We start from the raw sequence: 20,473 nt of genomic DNA, 5'->3' as shown, positions 1-20,473 counted from the left end.
GCAAAGTGCTAGCAGATGTTTTCAATCTGGAGAAAATGTATTTATTGAAATCTTAGGAGGTTCTGATACCTTTTTGTGGCCAAACAAAATTGACCTTGTAGTGCATGAGCTCTGGAGACCACACACACACACACACGCACATGCCTGCTTGGCATAGGCTCGTGCGTTCCAAAATCCTGGAGGTTAGACCAATATAAGGTATCACCGCCTCCTAAAGCCCCAGTAAAATATAAGTGAGGGAAAACAAATGTTGGAAACAATCCACTGATCCTTGGCCACCTGTTAATTCTTTTTGTAACTTGCTTTCTTAAATTACCTTTTCCTGCCATTTCGTTCAATATTTACTGGACGCAGGCGAGGCTGACAACAACCATCCAAAGAGAAACTACCAAAGAAGTGCACAGCACTGCCACTGAACATCCAGGCCGGGCCATCCTGTAAAGTCTGAAGTGTACCTGTTTTACAGTCCTAACGTTATAGCTAAAAGGGATACCAACTCACCATCCTAATAGGAATAAACCTTCCAATATCTCCCCCACCCTCCTCTTTTTTAGTACATACTTGAAAATATTTTAGCTCCCAGGTTTATGATGTAATTAGTTGAACGTTTGTGAGCAGAGTGAGCATAACACTCAAACAAATGCATGATGGAAACCGCTGAGGTGCCCAGGTGCTTGACACAAGGTTGGTCAGGTCGTTCCAAAGAAGCTGTCTGCTGAGCTCCACTCAGTTATTGTGCTACTGAGCTATTGTTTCCTACTTTTAGGAAATGAGCAAAAACATCATATTTTCCCCTTTAACCAATAAATTATTTAGTGGGGAGGGTGGATAAATGGGTAAATTCAAACTTGTACTTGAAGGGACGTCATCTTGAGTGCATTCATGCAACTATGCTGTGCATACGACATTCTCACATGTGCAAGGCTTGTGGGAAAATCCTACATGGCTCAGAAACTCTAAAGTTCAACAAAGATTTTCCCGAAAAAATGCTGTACTTTCCTGATGCGTCTTTCATTTTTTCTCAAAGGGGCCCACGTGAAACCTTGATTCCTCATGCAAATTGTTTGCATTGCAAGAGGTTACATAAGACATAAGCCCAGGCCAGCTGAATCTGTTGCACAAAGTCCCTCTACCCAGGGTTTACGTTTGATTAAGAGAGCAGGTGACAGAAAGGTAGGGAACGTACCTGGAAGTCCTGATCATCAATTCCAAACCTCTCTCTCAAGTTGCGGAAGACCATCGGACAGTATTCCTTAAATTTAAAGTGGCTTGGCATGTTTTCTCTGAAACAATAGAAAAGTTCCAGTAACCATTATTCAGGCACACATTTATTGGATCGAATTATTACAGAACAACAAAAATCTTTGGGCCCAGCATACAGTTTTTTTTGCTCATACTGGGATTACACTGGGGGAAAAGAAGTGATCGGCTAATTGGAGAGTACAATTGTATTACTTGGCTTAAGACCTTAGCATGAAGTGATACCATGTGTCATCTGTGCTCTTTTAAGACTGTCAATTTCTGGGCAAGCTGTCACCCCACATGCATTGTGGGAAGCAATAGTGACTGAACTGTACATTATATTTAAATTGATTTTCCAGTATTTAAGATTTTACATTAGTTGACATAAGCAAAATGTCTCTACATAATTATTTATTTATCATCATTTATCACGTGCTTTACCAATAAGTATTTATCGCCCAAAGCAATTTACAAAAATAAAACATATGCAAATAAAATATTACAATGATTACAATTTAAAATTAAAACATATTCATTAAAAACAAAAAATATTTGAGATTTGCTTGATGGGGCAGTATAATGATGGATCAAAAAATAAGATGGACACAGAGATGGTTTTATTACACAATGCTATCCATTACTAGATATTCAGTGAACATAGGTGAATTGTTAAAGGGTTAAAAAAAAAAAAAAAGCCTAAAAGCCTACCAAAGATAGAAAAAAAAAAACACAAAAGAGTAACAGCAGTCTCAAACTAAAAAAAAAAAATTGATTTTTTTTTTTTTTATTAGTAATATCCTAATGGTTTTGGTCCCTGAATGGGACCTTCATCAGAGTAACTGATGTCATCTATTAGAAATGAAAAATGAATATATATATATATTTAGTTTGGTAGTGTCTGCTCCAACCTTGTTTTTGCATTATAAAAAGAAACAAAAGATATGTTGACATCACCTTGATGAAGAAGAAAAGAAATATGAATTAGTGATACAAGATAATCATGAGGCAACATCAGAGTTATAACAAGTATGATGGTTCACTAATAGATTTCTTAGTCCCTGTGCAGAAATTGGTACCTGAGAACTGAAAAGCAAGGTCTGGCTAAGATCTGGATAGGCTAAAAGGGAAAATAAGCAACCTTGCTGCACTAGAAGACTACATTTCCCAGGGGCCACTTGTTCTCTAACCTGAGGAGAGTTTCAGCTGGGAAGAGCTGGTATTAGGTGGCGTCACTAACCCCACATAGATTGGCTATTAGCTTTTGGGGAGAGAGGGGGCAGCTTTGCCCGCCCAAACAAACATCCCCTATCAAAGCAAAGCAGCTTTCTCACTTTTGGAAGGAGACTCGGATGAGGGTGCCCCAGAGACAGGACTTTCCACACTGTGGCTTTTAAGTTAAGTGATATTTTTCTTTTGCCATGCTGCCTAAGCAGGACATTGCCACAAACTGCTAATTGAAAATGAAATGAAAAGCTTTGTAGACGTGGATAAGGGAAGCAACACAAGGTCGATGAGCAAGCTAGAACCTAGTAAGGCTGTAATCTGTTTTGGAGTTAAGATTTTTTTTGTTTTCCTGCTGAGCACTGCCCAGGTTGTCTTGCTGCACCAGAGGACTCTAATGTATTCAAAAGCAGTAAAGAGAACGCATGTAATGGCAGCAGCGTGCAAAGTGCTCTTATAAGCAGAGACTTTGTGATTTGCCTAGGAGTAAACCCCTCATCCCTCTATAAGCAGTAATTGTGAAGGGCACAGAAGCAGTTTGTCCGGTGTCTAAATTAAAAGCTGCACAGAAGAAAAAATGATGCATGACACTGTAGCAGTGGGTAAAGAACTTCAATAAGGGGTAACTTTTAAAAGCCCTGTGCACCGGTGCGCCTATGTTGCATAGGCGCGCGCAAAGCCCCAGGACGCGCGAAAGTCCCAGGGCTTTGCTTGGGGAGTGTGTCGGGGCGGCGCGGCATTCGGGGGCGTTCCAGGGGCGGGGCCATGGGCGTGGTGCCGGCCTGGGGACGTTCAGGGGGCATAGCTGAGGGCTCCGAAGCAGCCCCCAGGCCGGGGAATTTTCGACAAAGGTAGCGGGGGGGGGGGGGGGGGGGGCGGAAAAAAGTTCCCTTCAAGGGCGCTCCGATTTCGGAGCGGCCTTGAAGGGAACGGGGAAAGCCATCGGGGCTCCCCTCGGGCTCAGCGTGCGCAAGGTGCACAAGTGTGCACCCCCTTGCGCGTGCTGACCCCGGATTTTATAACCTGCGCGCGACAGCGTGCGCATGTTATAAAATCAGGCATAGATTTGTTTGCGCCGGGTTGCACGAACAAATCTACACCCGCACACGTATGTTTTAAGATCTGCCCCTAAGTGAACAGAGACCGCAAAGTGCCCAGAAATAAGCCTCTCCTCATTTTATAAACTGCAGTACTGAAATGCATAGGAATATTGTTTTTTTGCTTTTTTTTTTTTAAAGCTACATTTGTGATATGCACAGAAGTAAAATGCCAGGCTTAATTAGTAATCTGTATGCGAGAGCTGCATAGGGGCAGACCACCTCCTCCTACGAAGCAAACAGAAACCTTTAGCCTCAGAGAAGGAAAACCCTCCCTAAATAACTAATTATGCCTAAAAATACCTAGGGGTGAGCTGGCCCCTGATTAGTAAAGCAAAGTGTTAAAGCAATACTGGGGTGAACGCCTACCTATTTACCAGATACTGGAAGCTAAAGCCAGGACCAGTTATGTCCAGTGGCCTCAGCGATGTTAGAGAAGATTGCCCAGAACCGCCTAGATTGGAGAAAGCAGCTAGGATCAAGAGCAGCAGGCTTAAGGGTGCTGTTTGTGAAGAAAGCCTGTCGTCTTATGGTCTCTGTTTGGGCAGAAATGACAACAGCTTTGTTTGAGCCCAAGAACTTGGACTGTGATTTGTTATGGGAGGATTGTAATTCTGCTGGGGCAATAAAGGGGAGATATGCCCGAATGGAAACGGTACCAGTGAGATTTACTAATAAAAGTAACTAAAGGAATAAATGAACTTTCTCTTTTGGACATTAAAGAGACAGTTATTGTCTTGAGATCCTGAAAACCTAGTTGAGAAGGTGAACTAAGGAAATGTTACTGTGGATCCCCGGTTAGAAGAGGGGTTCAGAAGTGATATCTCCAGGAGCCCCCGGAGAGAATGGGGGGGGGGGGGGGGTCATCATTGATATCACGAGGAGCCCTGCCCCAGCCCAGTGAAAGCAGGGGCCTAGGAGGGATGCAGGGAAGGTGGGATCCCCATACATCACCACTGCAATGCCTTGATTTCACTGACTTGCACTGTTCCCGGGGTTCGTCTCCATCCAAGCCCAAGTCGGTTGCAGCTACCATCCAGGGTACCAGTACGCCCTGAGGCTTGTGACTCGTTACACAAGGCATCTCGGCTCCCAGGACAGGCAAGCGTAAATGTGCCTCTCCCCTCTCCTTCCACTCTGATTTCCAGTCCTCTCTCCACTCCAATCGGGATGGTAGGAGGAGGGCTGCACTCCTCCTGACTTTTCATTTGCTGTTGGCGCATTCTTCTTTTTTTACTCATTTTTTTTTTGCCCTGGCCTGCTGCTCCTTTCATCCACCTGGGCAATGAGCATGGCTGGATTTAAGAATTTGGTGCCCACAGGCTGAGGATTAGGGATGGGGAGTTTCGCCCCTGGAAATCAGAGAGCAGCAGGGCAATTTTCTGAACTTGGTGTCCTAGGCACATGGCAATGTGGCAAATAAATAACATCGACATTCGCTATAACTGATGTGACTCCGCCCTCCCACAGCCCAAGAGTCTTTCCTTCAAACAAATCACAGCAGAGACAGAAAAACCTGAGTGAAAAGGCCGCAGCTTTATTATTGACAGAATGAACAATAATTCAGTACATGAGCAACAGGTCTCACATGACACCAACTGTCTGACCCTTGCAGTCCGCCATGTTACCTAGCAAGACAGCCATAAAGCCCGACCCCCCCCCCCCCTCCATGTCCTTCCAAGCAAGGGGGTCTCCCCCAACTGACAAAGTCAGGCCACCTGGCTCAGGTGTGTGGCCTGGGCCGCCCACGGTAGTTGAGTCCTCCCTCCGACGCTTCGCCTGCTTCCCTTTGTTCACGTCTGCACCCCCCCCCTGCCCGCGCGCCCTTCCGCGCACCCAATCTCAATGACCGGGGCTGAGAATCGGCCATGGTGCTCTTCCCGGCTCCCCCTGCATGGAGACCGACCACGCTGCCTGCCTCGCCAGATCGCTGCTGGCTGCCGACGATTAAAGAGAAAAGGAGGGTGTCCTACAACCATAGCGGACTCCCATGCACATCCGCTATTACCTGTGCGAGGGCGGGGGGGGGGGGGGGGCGTGCCACACTTTGAATATGCCAGGATGAGATTCGCAAACATTTCGCCTCACCAGTGTGTGTTACCTGCCCGCTGTCTCAAAACGCAGGAGCAAAGAAAAGGGGTGGTACTGGAAAAGCAACCCGTTAAATCTGGCTTGCGACGTCATCCGTTGGTGCCGCTCTCGCAATGCAAGCCCGTAAGTGGAGGGATGGCATAATGTGCTGACCCTCCCTCGACCCTTGCGAGGGGGGGGGGGGGGATGGTCCCGACCCATAGCCTTAATGTTAATATTGGGCCACTGGGCATTCTAGCGCGTGCCCTCATAAATGTTTGAATTTCTGGCCTGAACATTCGCCAAGCCATGAACGACTCAAGTCCCCTTCTCTCAGGAGTCTGAAACTAATTTCATTTCACAGGCCTCAGCTAACACAGCAGGTCAGTGTAGCAGTGTAGAGATCCTACCAAATCCCTAACAGAACCCATATGGAATAATCAATTGTTATGGGGAAAGAATAGAGAATTGGTTAGTGGGGGTGCGTAACTGCCCTATGTGGAGCCTAGAAATATTGAAACACTTGCCACCATCTTAGGGTATGGACTGTTCAGAGATCCCTTGGGAGGCAGCTTGCCATTATGCTATTTCCTGATTGTATTGATTTTTCTTGGGTCTCTAGGGTTGAGATCTGGATTTAGTAAAGTGGAAAGAGTGCCTTTGTCAAGCCTTAAGATGTCTCCTTGGGAACTTTATGTTGTTTTTAGGAGGAGGGAGTTGTCTACCTTCCTTTCTCTATGGTTGGTTTCCCTTTTCTTAAGATTTTTATTTTTGTGACCTGAGTCCCCTAAGCATCCAGGGATTCCAGGTAATAGCATCCCAGAGGAACAGGGTCACTCAAACAGAGAGTGCAGAGAGACTAGTGGAAGTCCTGAGGGGGAATGGATCTGGGCTAACTCCTAAGGAGAAGAATGTGAAGAGCTGTGGCACCCAACTGGTTTCCCCACAACCATCTCATTGAGATCACCAGGGAAGAGAGCAGCCTGGAGGTACCGACAGGGAAATAAGAGAGTGATTAACAACTGGACTAAAGGTATGGAAAATGGGACTTTAATTAAATCTAAATTGGGAAAATATCATCCTATCCACCAAATTTTGGGAGGAAGCTCCAAAACTACCCCACTAATTGGAAAGGATTAGGATTCAGAAAAGAAATGGACGTCAGTAGCAGAGTAAATTAATTGGAAGCTTAAAGTCACAAATTTATTGAAAGAAGTAAAGCTGTAAATGGACTGAAGCGAATAAGGACTTGTAACTGAGCATTCTCATCAGCTTTCCATCTTTACTCAGTAAAAGTTAAGTTGGGAACCAACACTTGCTTCCTGTGCTATTATTTTTGCTGTTTACCACAATGTGATTATTAGTGCTGTACACTGTAGACTTGATTATTAACTAACACGCAGGGCTTAGAGTCTTTACCTCAACAGGGAATCCTGAACACCAGATTGGTTTAACATCAAGTCAGAACTTTGCTACCCGATCCCTTTATTTGAGGAGTGGCTCCTGGGGTCTTTATCTGGGATTACCAGCCCAGGGGTTACAGTAGCATGGGATTTCTAATCGATAAGATAGGACTACTTACTTCCAAACTTGGCACTGACAGTCAGTGATAAATTATGGATGCATCCATGGAGAGAAACCAGGGCAGGCGGTTCCTTGCATTTGCTCTCTTTTCTGTTTTGACGGCAACATTTCAGTGTGAATTCACGGACGTAAAAGACTTATTTTGTTTCCATGGAGCATGCTTATTGCATATAGGGACAGTAACTGTAAAACGAGTACACGTGTGCCCACATATGCGCTTAGGTGGGCAAAAGCACACATGTGCTGGAATTTTTAATCATCCGTGCAAGTGCGTATGAATAAAATACACCTAACTCCCATATGTGTGCTCCTAATTTTAAGTGGTTACATGAGGAAACATTCATAGCGTATCTTTCCTTAGGACTTGTTGGTTTTTACATGCACAAGTGAGCAAATTGTAAACCATGTGCGTGTGAAGGAAATGACCAGTTTGCCCGGTCTATCTCTAGGTCATCAAGATCCCTCTGGTTCCTCAGCCTGCACTCCCCCCAGTTTACCCAGACTCCTCATCCAGTCAGTTTTGGCTGTAATGAGTTCTATTTGGACTTGCACCTGAACAAGAGCAGAACAAATATGCACAGGTTTTAAAAATCAGGACTTATGTGCATAAATAAATGTTGGTCCCACTCCTGAACACTCCAACCTGTCCCTAATCTGCTCCCTTCTGTTGTGTGCGCATATACACGCATAATTTACCAGTTTTAAAATATGAGTTGCTTGTGCTCGGCCCACATACTCGCAAATATGGGCCTTTTAATGTGAGCGACTCTTTTAAAGTTCACCCCTTACTTTTCAGATAAAGCAACATGAAAAAAAAAGGGGAAAGTAGAATTTCACTATATTGACGAGCTGACTTTGGAGTAAGAGAAAATGGTCAGCATTAGGCCACACTAGAAATCAACAATTGGCTTGGGGCTAGCAGGGCATAGGTGAATAGCTGAGATGAAGCATGGGGTGAGGGGGTCCCTGGAATACAGAAAGGATCTCCATCTGTGCACGAGCAGCCTCGGAGAAGGCCTCCCTGACAGCCTCCAGCTGAATTTTCCAGGGCAGCTGGAGAAAACAGTTTAAGCACTATTGGTCAAAATAAAGAAGTCTTTCAAGTGGATGGACTGGATAATCTAATTTAACCTAAAATAATGGAGATAAAGTTGCATACACTGTTACAGCCTGAGGGGGAAAAAAATGCTATTCTTTTAATGTATACCTGCTACCTGTAAATATTTATCACATCTACAAAAAGAAATGAATACTGTTACTGACACTGGCTGAAACCCTTCTGTTGGGGGAGCGCTTGGGAGCGGTCCTGATTCCGGGGAGATTGGTGTGCCCTTGGACCATGGCACGACTGCAGAGGAGCTCCATGGAAGCGCCAAGACAGGCAAGACGTATCCAAGCATGGGCGGACAGGCTGACAACCAGGAGCCCTGACCTCTGCCGAACCTGAACGCACCAGAAGAGACCCAACACCACAATGCTGGTCTCCGGCCACTCGATAGCCCTTTCGGACCTGCCACCTGGAAACGTCAGATGCGATAGGACGGACAGAGGTCGAGGACAGGCGATGGCACTGCAACAAGACATGGACACTTGGAGACTTAGGCAGGTTCTACCCCTCAGGGCGCCCTACTCAGCCCTCTGTGGGCTGGTCATAAACCACCCTGCCCCACTGCGTGCCCTATACAACCTGAAGAGGCTGGTCACGGACCACACAGCGAGCGGGACATGCGCAGGACTGAGGCTCAGGACGAAGGAGGGATCCGGGCAGAGCTTGAAGAAGGATCCAGCCGGAAGAGGACTGCAGTGACCGGAAATGGACACCGGATCAGATATGGATTTACTCCCAGGAAGATCGGCTGGATGTGAGGTCCGGCGGGTGAGGCAAGGCTTGAACCCAGAGCTAGGAACTAGCGGATCAGGGATCACCAAATACAGGAACTGGAACAACTGGAAACAGGTATCGAAAAACTGGACCATCCAAGGACATCCAGAGAGAGGAGCTGGAGGGAAGGAGGACATCTGGAGACAAAGACATCTGAAGACAGGAACATCTGGACATCTGAAGACGAGGAGACTGAATCCGACGAGAGACCAGGAACCATGGACGACGACAAGGGAATTTCCACGAAGAACAGAGTGCCTTGAAGAAGCGAAGAGGAACCTCGGAGCCTCCTGGAAAGAAGAGCTGGAACTGAAGAGGAATCCAGGAGCGGACTAGCTCCTTGCGAAGGCGCTGTAAGGACTGGCGAAGGGCCCTTTTATAGGGCAGAAGAGGAGACACCCAGATGACATCATCATGTGGGGCTACTCCCACTGTGGGCCCTTTAAGAAGGCAGGAGAGGTGCGGGCACACGCCTAGGAGGCAGGACCACGGAGAGCGGCATCCAAGTCGTGTGGGGCTACTCCCACCGTGGGCCCTTTAAGAAGGCAGGAGAGGTGCGAGCACACGCCTAGGAGGCAGGACCACGGAGAGCGGCATCCAAGTCGTGGAGGGCATGCGGGAGCGGCACTAGGCCGCAAGGCAGGTCCTGACATCGGCTCCTCTAGCTGCAGGAGGATCGATGACGGCGGCCACCGGGCCACAAAGGCAGGACAACGGTGACGGCTCCGACCGCCGCAAAGACAGCCAGGAACAGCACTAGGCCGTGAGGCCAGGACCTGGCGACAGCGGCATCATGTCACGAGGGTGACTGGGTGTGCGGTGGCCCTGCCGCGCAGGAGAAATGACGGCAGTGGCTCCCTGTTGCTGCATGGCAGGAAGATGATGTCAGCGGCCTCCGGGGATGCAGAGGCAAGATGACGGCGGCTTCAGGCCGCAAAAGACAGCGTCAGGGCAGCTGGCAGCAGAGGTAAGAGGCTGCTCTCGCAGCTGGGCCCGCTAGCATCGCAACACCATCTACACCTACGCTGCACACGAGAAATGGAGTAAACTATTTTGGCATTCAAACGATAGACGTGAAATCATTCTGAATCACCGTGAGGAGGCTCAGCCTGTGCCACTGACATGTTATAGGTGGCGGGAAAGTGTGAAGCATGAAAAAAATAAGGCAAGCTTTGCCATTATAAATGCAGAACCTAAATATTCAGTGTCAACTGTCACTTAACGCTTGCTGTCCTCTTCATAACCTCCATTGTCCATGGAAGTCGTTCGTCAGGAAATAAAGAGGGTCTGGCACACAATACCATCCCTGCATCAGAAGACCAAAAATGCCTTGGTACCGCCATCTGCTTTACTCAGCTATAACGAATGCTATTAACTCTGCAACTGAATTAAAGGATTTCTTACCACCAGCCATTTAGTTCATGCTAAAGGATCCCTACAAGTAAATGAGAATGAGGAACACCGTATAATTTAATTAGGAGGACCTTGAGGGGGGACTATAAATTACTGCAAGACAGAGCTGATGATTAGAGCGCATTAATAGCTCCATGACCAGCTGAATGAATGGTATCCAGCTACCAGGTAAAGGCCACACGTGTAATCAATTTGCACTGCGAACAGTCATTCAGGGGGAAAAAAAAAAGGAGCAATTAAGAAGCTTTTCCTTCCCTTTCTCCCTCCAACGGAAAAATCTCTCTTTGGATTAAGTCTGCCCAGTTAACTTAGTGACCACGGGTAGATGCCTGCTTTCCCATCGCTGAACCTATCCCACAGTTTTGGCAATCGTCAAGACGGTTTCCTCCACCCCGACACTGCTTAAACATGAAGCAGATCATCCTTTCTTTTTTTTTTTTTAAACAATGTTTTCACTGCAAAAATATACTCGGCAGTTTAAAGAGAACAAATGTTGTATTCCAGAACTGGTCCCCACTGGGCTGGCATTCTTTAATCCAAAAGGCAGACCCGACCCAGTGGCAGGTGCTGTGCGACTATACATTTTACACTATACACCTCTATTTTGAATTATACATCATGAGCTGTAATGCATAATGCTGTTTAACCTCAGTCTTTTATTCATATTGGTTTTTTTTTCCATGTTTTTGATTGACAGCAATAAAAATTATAAATAAAAAAAAGAAGAAGATTCCCCGGGTCAGCCAGGGCTGGCAATGCTGCCGAGGTACCAATTCATAGTCCACCACCATCCCCCAGTGTGGGAGGGCGGCACGGCCAGTGATTAAGGGCATCAGAGTCGAGAAGGAGGCCTTCTGTATGCCCTCCCCCCCCCAGCCCAGGACTGTCCACCACAATGTTGGAAGGGGTGGTCTGGGGGTGGGACACAGAGTAAGGGGGAAATCCCTGGCCGGGGTGTGCATGAAGGCTCACGGAGTCCGATCCCCCGCCCTGGCTCTGAATGAGCTGGAGGAAGGTACAAAGGAGTGGAAGGACACTGCAGAGGCAGAAGAAAAATCCAAGATGCAGGAACGGGGAGTGATAGGAGCTGAACAGTCCTTAGCATTTCCTGGTAAGGATATTACTATCTGTGGCATGAAAAAGAAGATCATCAAACAAAAAGTCTTCAGAAAAACGGTAACCTGTCTGCCGAGTTATAAAAGGTCAGAAAGCGCCAGGACCTGGAGCACCGCTCAGTGCTTTTAAATATACGTCGTGTTAAGATATTTTTTTCAAAACGCTGAAAAACAATTAAATAGGCTGTCAGGACCACAAAATTGCACAGGAACACAGTTTTCATGGGGTTTATTTAGTTTTTGTATCTGGTTTTGGCAAAAGATCCATGAACTATAAAAGTAAGTAAATAAATAAATAATTAGTATGGTGAGGGGATAATCTGTCTGTACCCGCCTCCCTCTCCTCCCCTACAAGGGCTCACATCTGCCAGACCTCACCGGAAACAGACGCCAATCTGAAAACGGAAAGTCCCTGGAGGCCAAGCCTGGGCAGCTATCGTCAGCACCTGCTTCCTGGAACCAGAGGCCGTCCGTCCTCTGCCTCACTCACGGAACCAGAGGCCGTCCGTCCTCTGCCTCGCTCACGGAACCAGAGGCCGTCCGTCCTCTGCCTCGCTCACGGAACCAGAGGCCGTCCGTCCTCTGCCTCACTCACGGAACCAGAGGCCGTCCGTCCTCTGCCTCACTCACGGAACCAGAGGCCGTCCGTCCTCTGCCTCGCTCACGCCACATTCTAAGATTCGGGCTTTGTGTTCTGAGAGAGCCGAGCCAGTAAACGTTGAATCGACGCATGCGCTCCATTTCCCTTCATTTCTCTCCCGCTCTTCGGTGTCCTAAGCACTAAGTAAGGCAGGGTGGGCAACCCCAGTCCTTGAGGGCAGCCAACCAATCTGGTTTCCTGGAGAAGCAGAAAGTACCCCGTCTGGGCTGAGAAACAAGACTATTTGGCATGTTTTGGTCACCATAAAGAAAAAGGACTGGTTTGCAGCCCTCCAGAACTGGAGCTGTGCCTTCCCGACGTGAGGTCAATAAAGCAGAGGGGTTCCAAACCCGGCCTCGGAGGTTCAGTGCCTCTGCAATGAAAATTCATAAGACATACAGCATCTCTGACAACATCTGATCCATGGGCCATTCGGCTTTGCATATTTTGGTTACCCTGAGAAATCCAAACCTGGCTGGGCTAGCATCTTCTTCTCCTTCTCTTTAGGAGAAACAGGAAAATGTAGTTTGGGACTGAAAGCACTGGCACACAGTCAGCAAGCAGGCAGGTTGCTTCTATAGAAATATGATGCTGACTGAGGGATCTCTGCCAGAGATGGGCGTATGTCCTTAGGTAAAGCACTTCTCCCAGTTCCATCTCCCACATCAGCACATCTTAATGCAGTCAGAGGAAGGGTCCTCTCTGTAACCGGCCCAAAACTGTGCAACTCTCTTCCACTGGATATACGTTTAGAGGCGAGCATACAACCTTTTAAGGAACAGCTAAAACCACGGTTGTTCGCACAGGCATTCAACAATGCAGTATGACTTCTCTTAGCCACTCCCCCTGTGAATCTAGACTATTGCAAAGAATGTCTATTATAAACCCTATTTTATAACTAGTTTGATATTGAATGAATTTCATGTATTTTATTATTTTGTAAAAATTAAGTATATTCGAATTTTAGATGTTTTTACTATTTATAGGGTTATTTATTTGTTTTAAAGCTTTTTAGGACACATCATTAAAGACTGTCCACAGATACAATGTAAACTGACATGAAGTGTACACAATGTGTTTCGGTATATAAAAAAGCCTAAATAAATAAATAAATGTGTGTACAAAAGAGAAACTTTTAGTATATTTAAGAAGCTAAATGCACCTGACATCCCTGAGGACAGTATCATATTAAAAGTTGCTATGGCGCTGGTCTTAGGGCCAACTGGCATCATTCTGAAGAGGACACAGACAGGGCAGGAGGCAAATGGGCATCTCTGCTGCTTCTTTTACTTCTCTGTTGACCCCACTGGAGGGGTATTTCAGGGCTGGGGTAGTTCCTAGCTCCAGTATTATTTCGGGAAGGGGGAAGAGAAGTGTCAGAGAGATTCTGGGGCAGGCCTCAGAGCAGGCCATGGGTCAGCGGGGTAGGTCATGTGTGGGGGGTTTTTTTTTTCAAAAGAAAATGAAGAAACCCAACAAAATTCATGGGCTTTCTATTTCATTTTGAAGATGTAATGAAACAGAATAGGAAATGTTGTTGACATTTCCTGTCTCGTTTCAAATGCATGCACATCCCTACTTGTTATCAAATTGCCCAACCAACATGAGGGTTAAAGTCCATAGGTCTGTGCTGTATGCGTATAAGTTTAACTGGATTGAGTGGCAGCCTTCCCCGGGGCAGAGATGGGCAGGTTATTGGACTTAATGCATACTTTGGTATTTTCAAAAGAATGTGTGTAAAGTTTCCTGAAAAATGTCTCTGGACATTTTAGCAGGTGAGTGGATAGTTTTGGTGGTATAATTTTTCAAGAGACTACATTCTCAGAAGTTTGCTTTGAAATCTGGTATATCTTATGTGCATTTTTGACAATGTACTTATGTGAGTTGTTACTTTATGGGTAATTTTGTCCCAGTACTGTAGATTTTTAAAATTAATTAAAAAAAAAAAGTATAGTACTGGTACTTTGTGGGTAATTTTCTAACAGCTCACATGAGAAAGTTGGCAAAAACACATGTATGTTATACTAACTGCCCAGGATACATACAGCTATAAAAACATACATTATTTAAAAATGTATAATACTGATATTTTAAATATACCAAACATTTAGCTTCTTGTAGAATATAGACTGCATGCCTAGCTCTAGATACACAGCAGTAATAACTGAGATTTACATAGTATTTTTCAGCTTCACAGATTCCACAATCAGCACCACAAATGAATACTGCAGAATCATTGCATGCAGCCATGGCTGGGATGCACTGCTAGTTAACAATTGCAAAGCCAGAGGAAGAGAGAATTTAAGCGCTATTACCCAGCTCCGACAGGTTACGGCGCGGCACGGGCAGACAAAAGTGCTGGGAGCTAAACATGCCGGCTCGGAGCTCTCTGTGGTAGCCACTAATCCTCCCCTTCCCCCAACATTATCAGTCATCTAATTCACAAGCATTTTGGTTTTAGCTGCTGAAAGCCCAACAAGTTTGGATGGGTATATTTTTAGATTTTGTCTGAGCCATCAGGCATCCAAATGCATATGGATTTGTGCTTAACAATAACATACACACACAAAGAAGGGAACAGAGAAAACAATATACCATGTGCAAAACAGATTCTCTCCTCCCTCATATTGCAGTACAGATGTTTATTTTATTTTACAAATGTATAACTCGCCTTATCAAAATAAAACATGTAAAAAAAAACAAAAACAAAAAACATTCCTTAAAATAGTAAAATGATTATGAAATACAAAATAAAACTCAAAATTAAAACTTATCAAAACAACAAAAATCAAATAAATATACCAGGTATACATATCTTGACTTTCAAATAACCAGGGCTATTAAAATCTGGAAAATGCCTCCCTGCCACAACCAATTACAACCACTATGACCACAGAAATAAAAAAAATAAAAAAATAAAAAAAACAGATGTAAATGAAAACAGGGCTAGAAAGGCCCTTGCAAGGTGACAACCTTGCAAGTTGTCACCTACTAGGTCTCTGTAAATATCCCTTCACTTTCTTCCGAAATAATAACTGAATCCAAGCTTCAGATCTAACATCAGCAGGGAGGTAACGGTAACGTAGCGCTCTCTGGTCTCACACAGATGGTACCTTTTTAACAGAAGGCAGCTCGAGCAGATTCCTTCCTTGCAAAGCATAATATTTATTTAATAAGCAATGCTTTATTCTTTCCCATTGGAAAATTATGGAGTTCACAGCACTTGATGAGCATCATGGAAAGGGAAAAGCTCAAGTAGCGGAAAAGCGAGCCATCTCTCTACTTACTTGTTGAAAAGGTGATTGTCCACCTTGATCTTTGAGTAGGCTTTGAAATCATCTGGCATCAACATGATAGGGATCTGAACGTGGCTCAGTTCATTAATCTAGGGGGAAAAGAAACATTGTTTTTGAACATCTGTAACCAATATTTTGTCTCACTGCACCGAATTCCTGAGCGCGTATGAGGTTGTAAACCTAGAGAGGTCCACACTGAATAAGCCGGGGAGTGAGGAAGTTATGCAGGTAACTCAGATACCCACAGTGGAATACGAACGGGCATGCACTCCACTGAACATACTTGGGCCATAGTCAAAGTTATCAGGATAACGTCAGGACAGCCTTCCAGCACGACCAGACTTACCCAGAAAACACGGAATATCAGCGCCAACCATCAACCTTAAGTCTCATCACCGCATGCCGTCCCCCTGGCTAAATCTTGTGCAGTTCACGAGTTACCCGGCCAAAATCTTGACCTCTTACTTGGACCTGAACTCTTGCTAGCTGCCTGCCCTGACCTTGCCCTATCTCTGATTCCGTTAGTCTGCTGCTTGCCCTGACCCCAGTATACTTTTGGGACTTCAGTTATCTTTACCACCCTAAGGTCCTGTCTATGTCCTGCCAGCCACCAGAACCCAAGGGTTCAACTTGCGGGGGAGGTAGTTGGTAAAGGTGAAGCTCCAGGCTGTCGTGATGCACCGGCTCCTGCAGTAGAAGGGAGGAGTTGGTGGGGCGAGGGCAGCTGGCTCGGTTAGTTACCTTATCTGTCAGAGCTCCTTCACTGCTACTGTTCCTAATACTCAGTTTTGGAGCATTAAAATGGGTGCGTCAGTCGTATATATATATATATATATATATATATATATATATATATATATATTTTTTTTTTTTATTTTTTTTTTTATTTTTTTTTTAATTGGGGATACTAGCCAATAGCCTCATCAACATGACATTTGCATGTGATGAGCGCTATTAGCTACGTGCCGGTGTGGATGCGCATTTTGGACGCAACAATCCCGATATTTCCTTGGGCGTATATCTAGCACGTGTAAAACACACGTCCAACCGCGCGTTTAGCGGTGCGCTGAGCTCAGCACCCAATATTGCATCGGCCCCAGAGTGAGTCACAGCCCGTGCTGAGTGAACGCTCTCCCTGTCTCACTCGGCCTGGGGATAAGACAGAGGCTTGAAGGACTCAATGATGGGGAAGATTGAGGAGGTGCTGCATGCACTGAGTGTGCGGCACAAAGCAGATCCCAGCTGTCTGTACCCTGCGTGCTGCCCATTAATTACCACAGTCAGGGTTCATGTGGTGGCTAGGAAGATTCATGCATAATTACACGTTTTCAGACAGGAGTTCCTATCAGCTGAAGAGCCATTGCTGGTAGGGATGTGAATCGTTTTCCATATCGTCTTAACGATAGAAATCGTGTGGCAGGGCAAGAAAATCGTCTTAGGCACGATTTTTTAGTTAAAAAATCGTTAAAAATCGTTTTTTCCGATTAGTGCGCACTAACTCGAGTTAGTGCGCACTAACGGGAGTTAGTGCGCACTAACTGGGAGTTAGTGCGCACTAACTGAAAATGATACAATTTGACACTTTTCAGGTCAGTTAAGGTCAGTTTAGGAATGAATATGTATTCCTATTGGCTGCCCTCTTATTTATTCATGTTACCAAGCTTCCTACTGACAGTATATGGGGGATGGGAAATGGAAACAGTTGGTAGCTTGACAAAACAAGTAATGTGATCAGTCAATGTGACTAGAACTTGTGCCCTAACCCTGATACCAGGGGTATTGTGATCTTCCTGCACACAGTGCCCTATCCCTATTAATACCAGGAGTGTTGTGATCTTCCTGCACACAGTGCCCTATCCCTAATACCAGGGGTGTTGTGATCTTCCTGCACACAGTGCCCTATTCCTGATACTGGGGGTGTTGTGATCTTCCTGCACACAGTGCCCTATTCCTGATACCGGGGGTGTTGTGATCTTCTTGCACACATCCCGGTATCAGGGATAGGGCACTGCATGCAGGAAGATCACAACACTCCTGGTATTAATAGGGATAGGGCACTGCATGCAGGAAGATCACAACACTCCTGGTATTAATAGGGATAGGGCACTGCATGCAGGAAGATCACAACACCCCTGGTATCAGGGATAGGGCACTGTGTGCAGGAAGATCACAATACCCCGGAGGAGTGAGGGTCAGGCAGCTCCCCCCTGTCTGTGAAGCCAGCCTCTCACTAGTAATGCAGGGAGGGAGCTGTCTCAGACTTCACCATCCTCCCCCCCCCCCCTCACCCACACACCATTCACTAGCTGGGACATGGGGGAAGTCAGGAGTGAGGGTCAGGCAGCTCCCCCCTGTCTGTGAAGCCAGCCTCTCACTAGTAATGCAGGGAGGGAGCTGTCTCAGACTTCACCATCCTCCCCCCCCCCCCTCACCCACACACCATTCACTAGCTGGGACATGGGGGAAGTCAGGAGTGAGGGTCAGGCAGCTCCCCCCTGTCTGTGAAGCCAGCCTCTCACTAGTAATGCAGGGAGGGAGCTGTCTCAGACTTCACCATCCTCCCCCCCCCCCTCACCCACACACCATTCACTAGCTGGGACATGGGGGAAGTCAGGAGTGAGGGTCAGGCAGCTCCCCCCTGTCTGTGAAGCCAGCCTCTCACTAGTAATGCAGGGAGGGAGCTGTCTCAGACTGGTATCAGGGTTAGGGCACTGTGTGCAGGAAGATCACAACACTCCTGGTATTAATAGGGATAGGGCACTGTAAGAGATGACTGTAGTAGATTGAATAAAGATCTGATGTTTCTGCTCTCCTCACACCAAACAAAAACAACACACAAGCAGAGAAGCCCTTCTTACAAAGCTGAGCTAGTGAGTTAAGTAGGAGGAAAAGTAAACATACTTGTGCCAGTGTGGCTACTTAAAAAATACACTTACCAACAATCAATTACATATATTTGAACTGTGTACAGTTCCAGCCAGGACCACCTTTCTAAAATGCACAGTGATTGGCAAATTCAACATGCACTAGCATTTCAGGTGCCTGCTAACAAAAATAATAAACAAACAAGTTCTAGTCACGTGAGTGCTGATCATTACATTACTTTTTTTGTCAAGCTTCCAACTGTTTCCATTTCACATCCCCCCAACCATTACCTCAGTATTAGCCTTGGTAACATCAATAGATAAGAGCACAGCCAGCCAATAGGAATACATACATACATATTCATTCCTAAGTGACCTTTACTGACCTGGGAAGTGTGAACACTTTGTTTCATTTTCTGTTGGTGTTCGTTAGTTTCCAGTTCCATTTCCCATCCCCCCAACCATCACCTCAGTGGTAACCTTGGTAACATCAATAGATAAGAGGGCAGCCAGCCAATAGGAACACATATTCATTCCTAACTGACCTTCAGTGACCTGGAAAGTGTTTATTTGTATCATTTTCAGTTAGTGCGCACTAAATCGAGTTAGTGCGCACTAACGGGGAGTTAGTGCGCACTAACTCGAGTTAGTGCGCACTAACACGATTTAACGATTTTTAACGATAAATCGTTAGAATTTCTATTGTATCGTGTTCTATAACGATTTAAGACGATATAAACATTATCGGACGATAATTTTAATCGTTGAAAAACGATTCACATCCCTAATTGCTGGTGTCTCTTGTCGCTGCAAAGCGATGAGAGCAGATTTCAGGTGCTGGCCTGTATCTGAGCATCAGGCAGTGGTGACTTTTTTCTGTGCAACACCTGATCAGGCCTGAAGGCGCATTCATTGAGAAACAGTGCTCAAGGCGATGTTTCTCAAGGGTTTCCCTTTCTTCTTCTCAGTGATACTTTTAACTCTGCACTCAAAACACGTTAGCATCAGCATTATTAAACTGAAGTACAATGTACTGCTACTAAAGTTTCAACATACCAAATATGTCATGCTCCTTGTCCCCATCCAACGATCCATCCCATCTACCCCTAGTTTGAGAACCACCAATTAAAAAGATGCAACCTTCAAAACTGAATGTTAATACTCTCAAAGGGATTTTGGCAATAATAAGTACAGAGTAATCCGCACCTCGTTTTCTGCTTTTATACTTCTCATTGTACACCTTGTTCTAAAAAACCTGTTATCCAGTCTGTGCCTATGGAAAAAAAATCCTTTATTGAATAAAGTCTTTTGTGCTTTTGCATTTTACATATTCTGATAACTGTCTGATCCTATTGTTAAGGCACTTTTATGTTATCAGATATGATCCCTCTCCTGTCTCATACAGCTTTTCTGGCCTCTGCACCCAAAATGAATGACTTTGCTATTTTTGTAGCTGATACTTACTTAACTACTCAAATGCTCTTCAGTTATCCCCTGCTTTTGCCATTCCTCCTGGCACACCAACCCTGTTGCAAATTTTGGTGGCAACTGCAAAAGACAAAGCCTTCCCCGCTAGCCCCTCTGAACTGTTGCTTGTGGAGACACCAAACATAGCCAGCCCCAGGACCTATTCCCCAGGATACCCTACTATCACCCTCTCTCCTTGGAATAAATGTCAGTTGCCACACCAACTGAACCTACATTAAAAGAAATGTATAGTGTTTCTTCTTTCAATATTTATTAAAAGCCTCAAGTAATAAAAGTTGTCTAGCTCAGTCTAGTCCAATAACTATTCACATTTGTATTCTCTATACTATAGTACTTGTAGGTTGTCAATCACCAAAGCAATTTAATTTCAAAACAAACAAATCATGCTTTTTTTTTTAAGTATACCACATTTTGCAGAGTCCACATGTTCTACTAATTTGACTGCATTACCCCGACAAAGTGTAATGCTAACAACTAAAGCATCCACAGAGTCACCCCAATGAATTATGGGGAGGATTTCTGTCCCAGGTGTCAAGAGCACTGCCTGTCAACCGACATCTC

At 45.5% G+C, this 20,473-nt stretch overlaps 1 protein-coding gene across 1 annotated transcript in view; it reads right to left on the bottom strand.

Moving 5' to 3' along the window:
• LOC115082639 (phosphatidylinositol 5-phosphate 4-kinase type-2 alpha-like) overlaps positions 1 to 15,656 on the bottom strand; it is a 34,459-nt gene extending 18,803 nt beyond the window's left edge. Inside the window, exons 1-2 of the mRNA XM_029586843.1 lie at positions 15,552 to 15,656; positions 1,187 to 1,283 (exon numbers count right to left, since the gene is read on the bottom strand). Coding sequence (XP_029442703.1) covers positions 1,187 to 1,283; positions 15,552 to 15,616 — 162 coding nt within the window. The 5' untranslated portion in view covers positions 15,617 to 15,656. The remainder of the gene's footprint in view (positions 1 to 1,186; positions 1,284 to 15,551) is intronic.
• Positions 15,657 to 20,473: the final 4,817 nt, after the last annotated feature.

The sequence above is a fragment of the Rhinatrema bivittatum genome, unplaced genomic scaffold, assembly GCF_901001135.1.
Source record: "Rhinatrema bivittatum unplaced genomic scaffold, aRhiBiv1.1, whole genome shotgun sequence".
Classification (NCBI taxonomy): domain Eukaryota; kingdom Metazoa; phylum Chordata; class Amphibia; order Gymnophiona; family Rhinatrematidae; genus Rhinatrema; species Rhinatrema bivittatum.
This window is presented reverse-complemented; position numbering and strand designations above follow the sequence as displayed.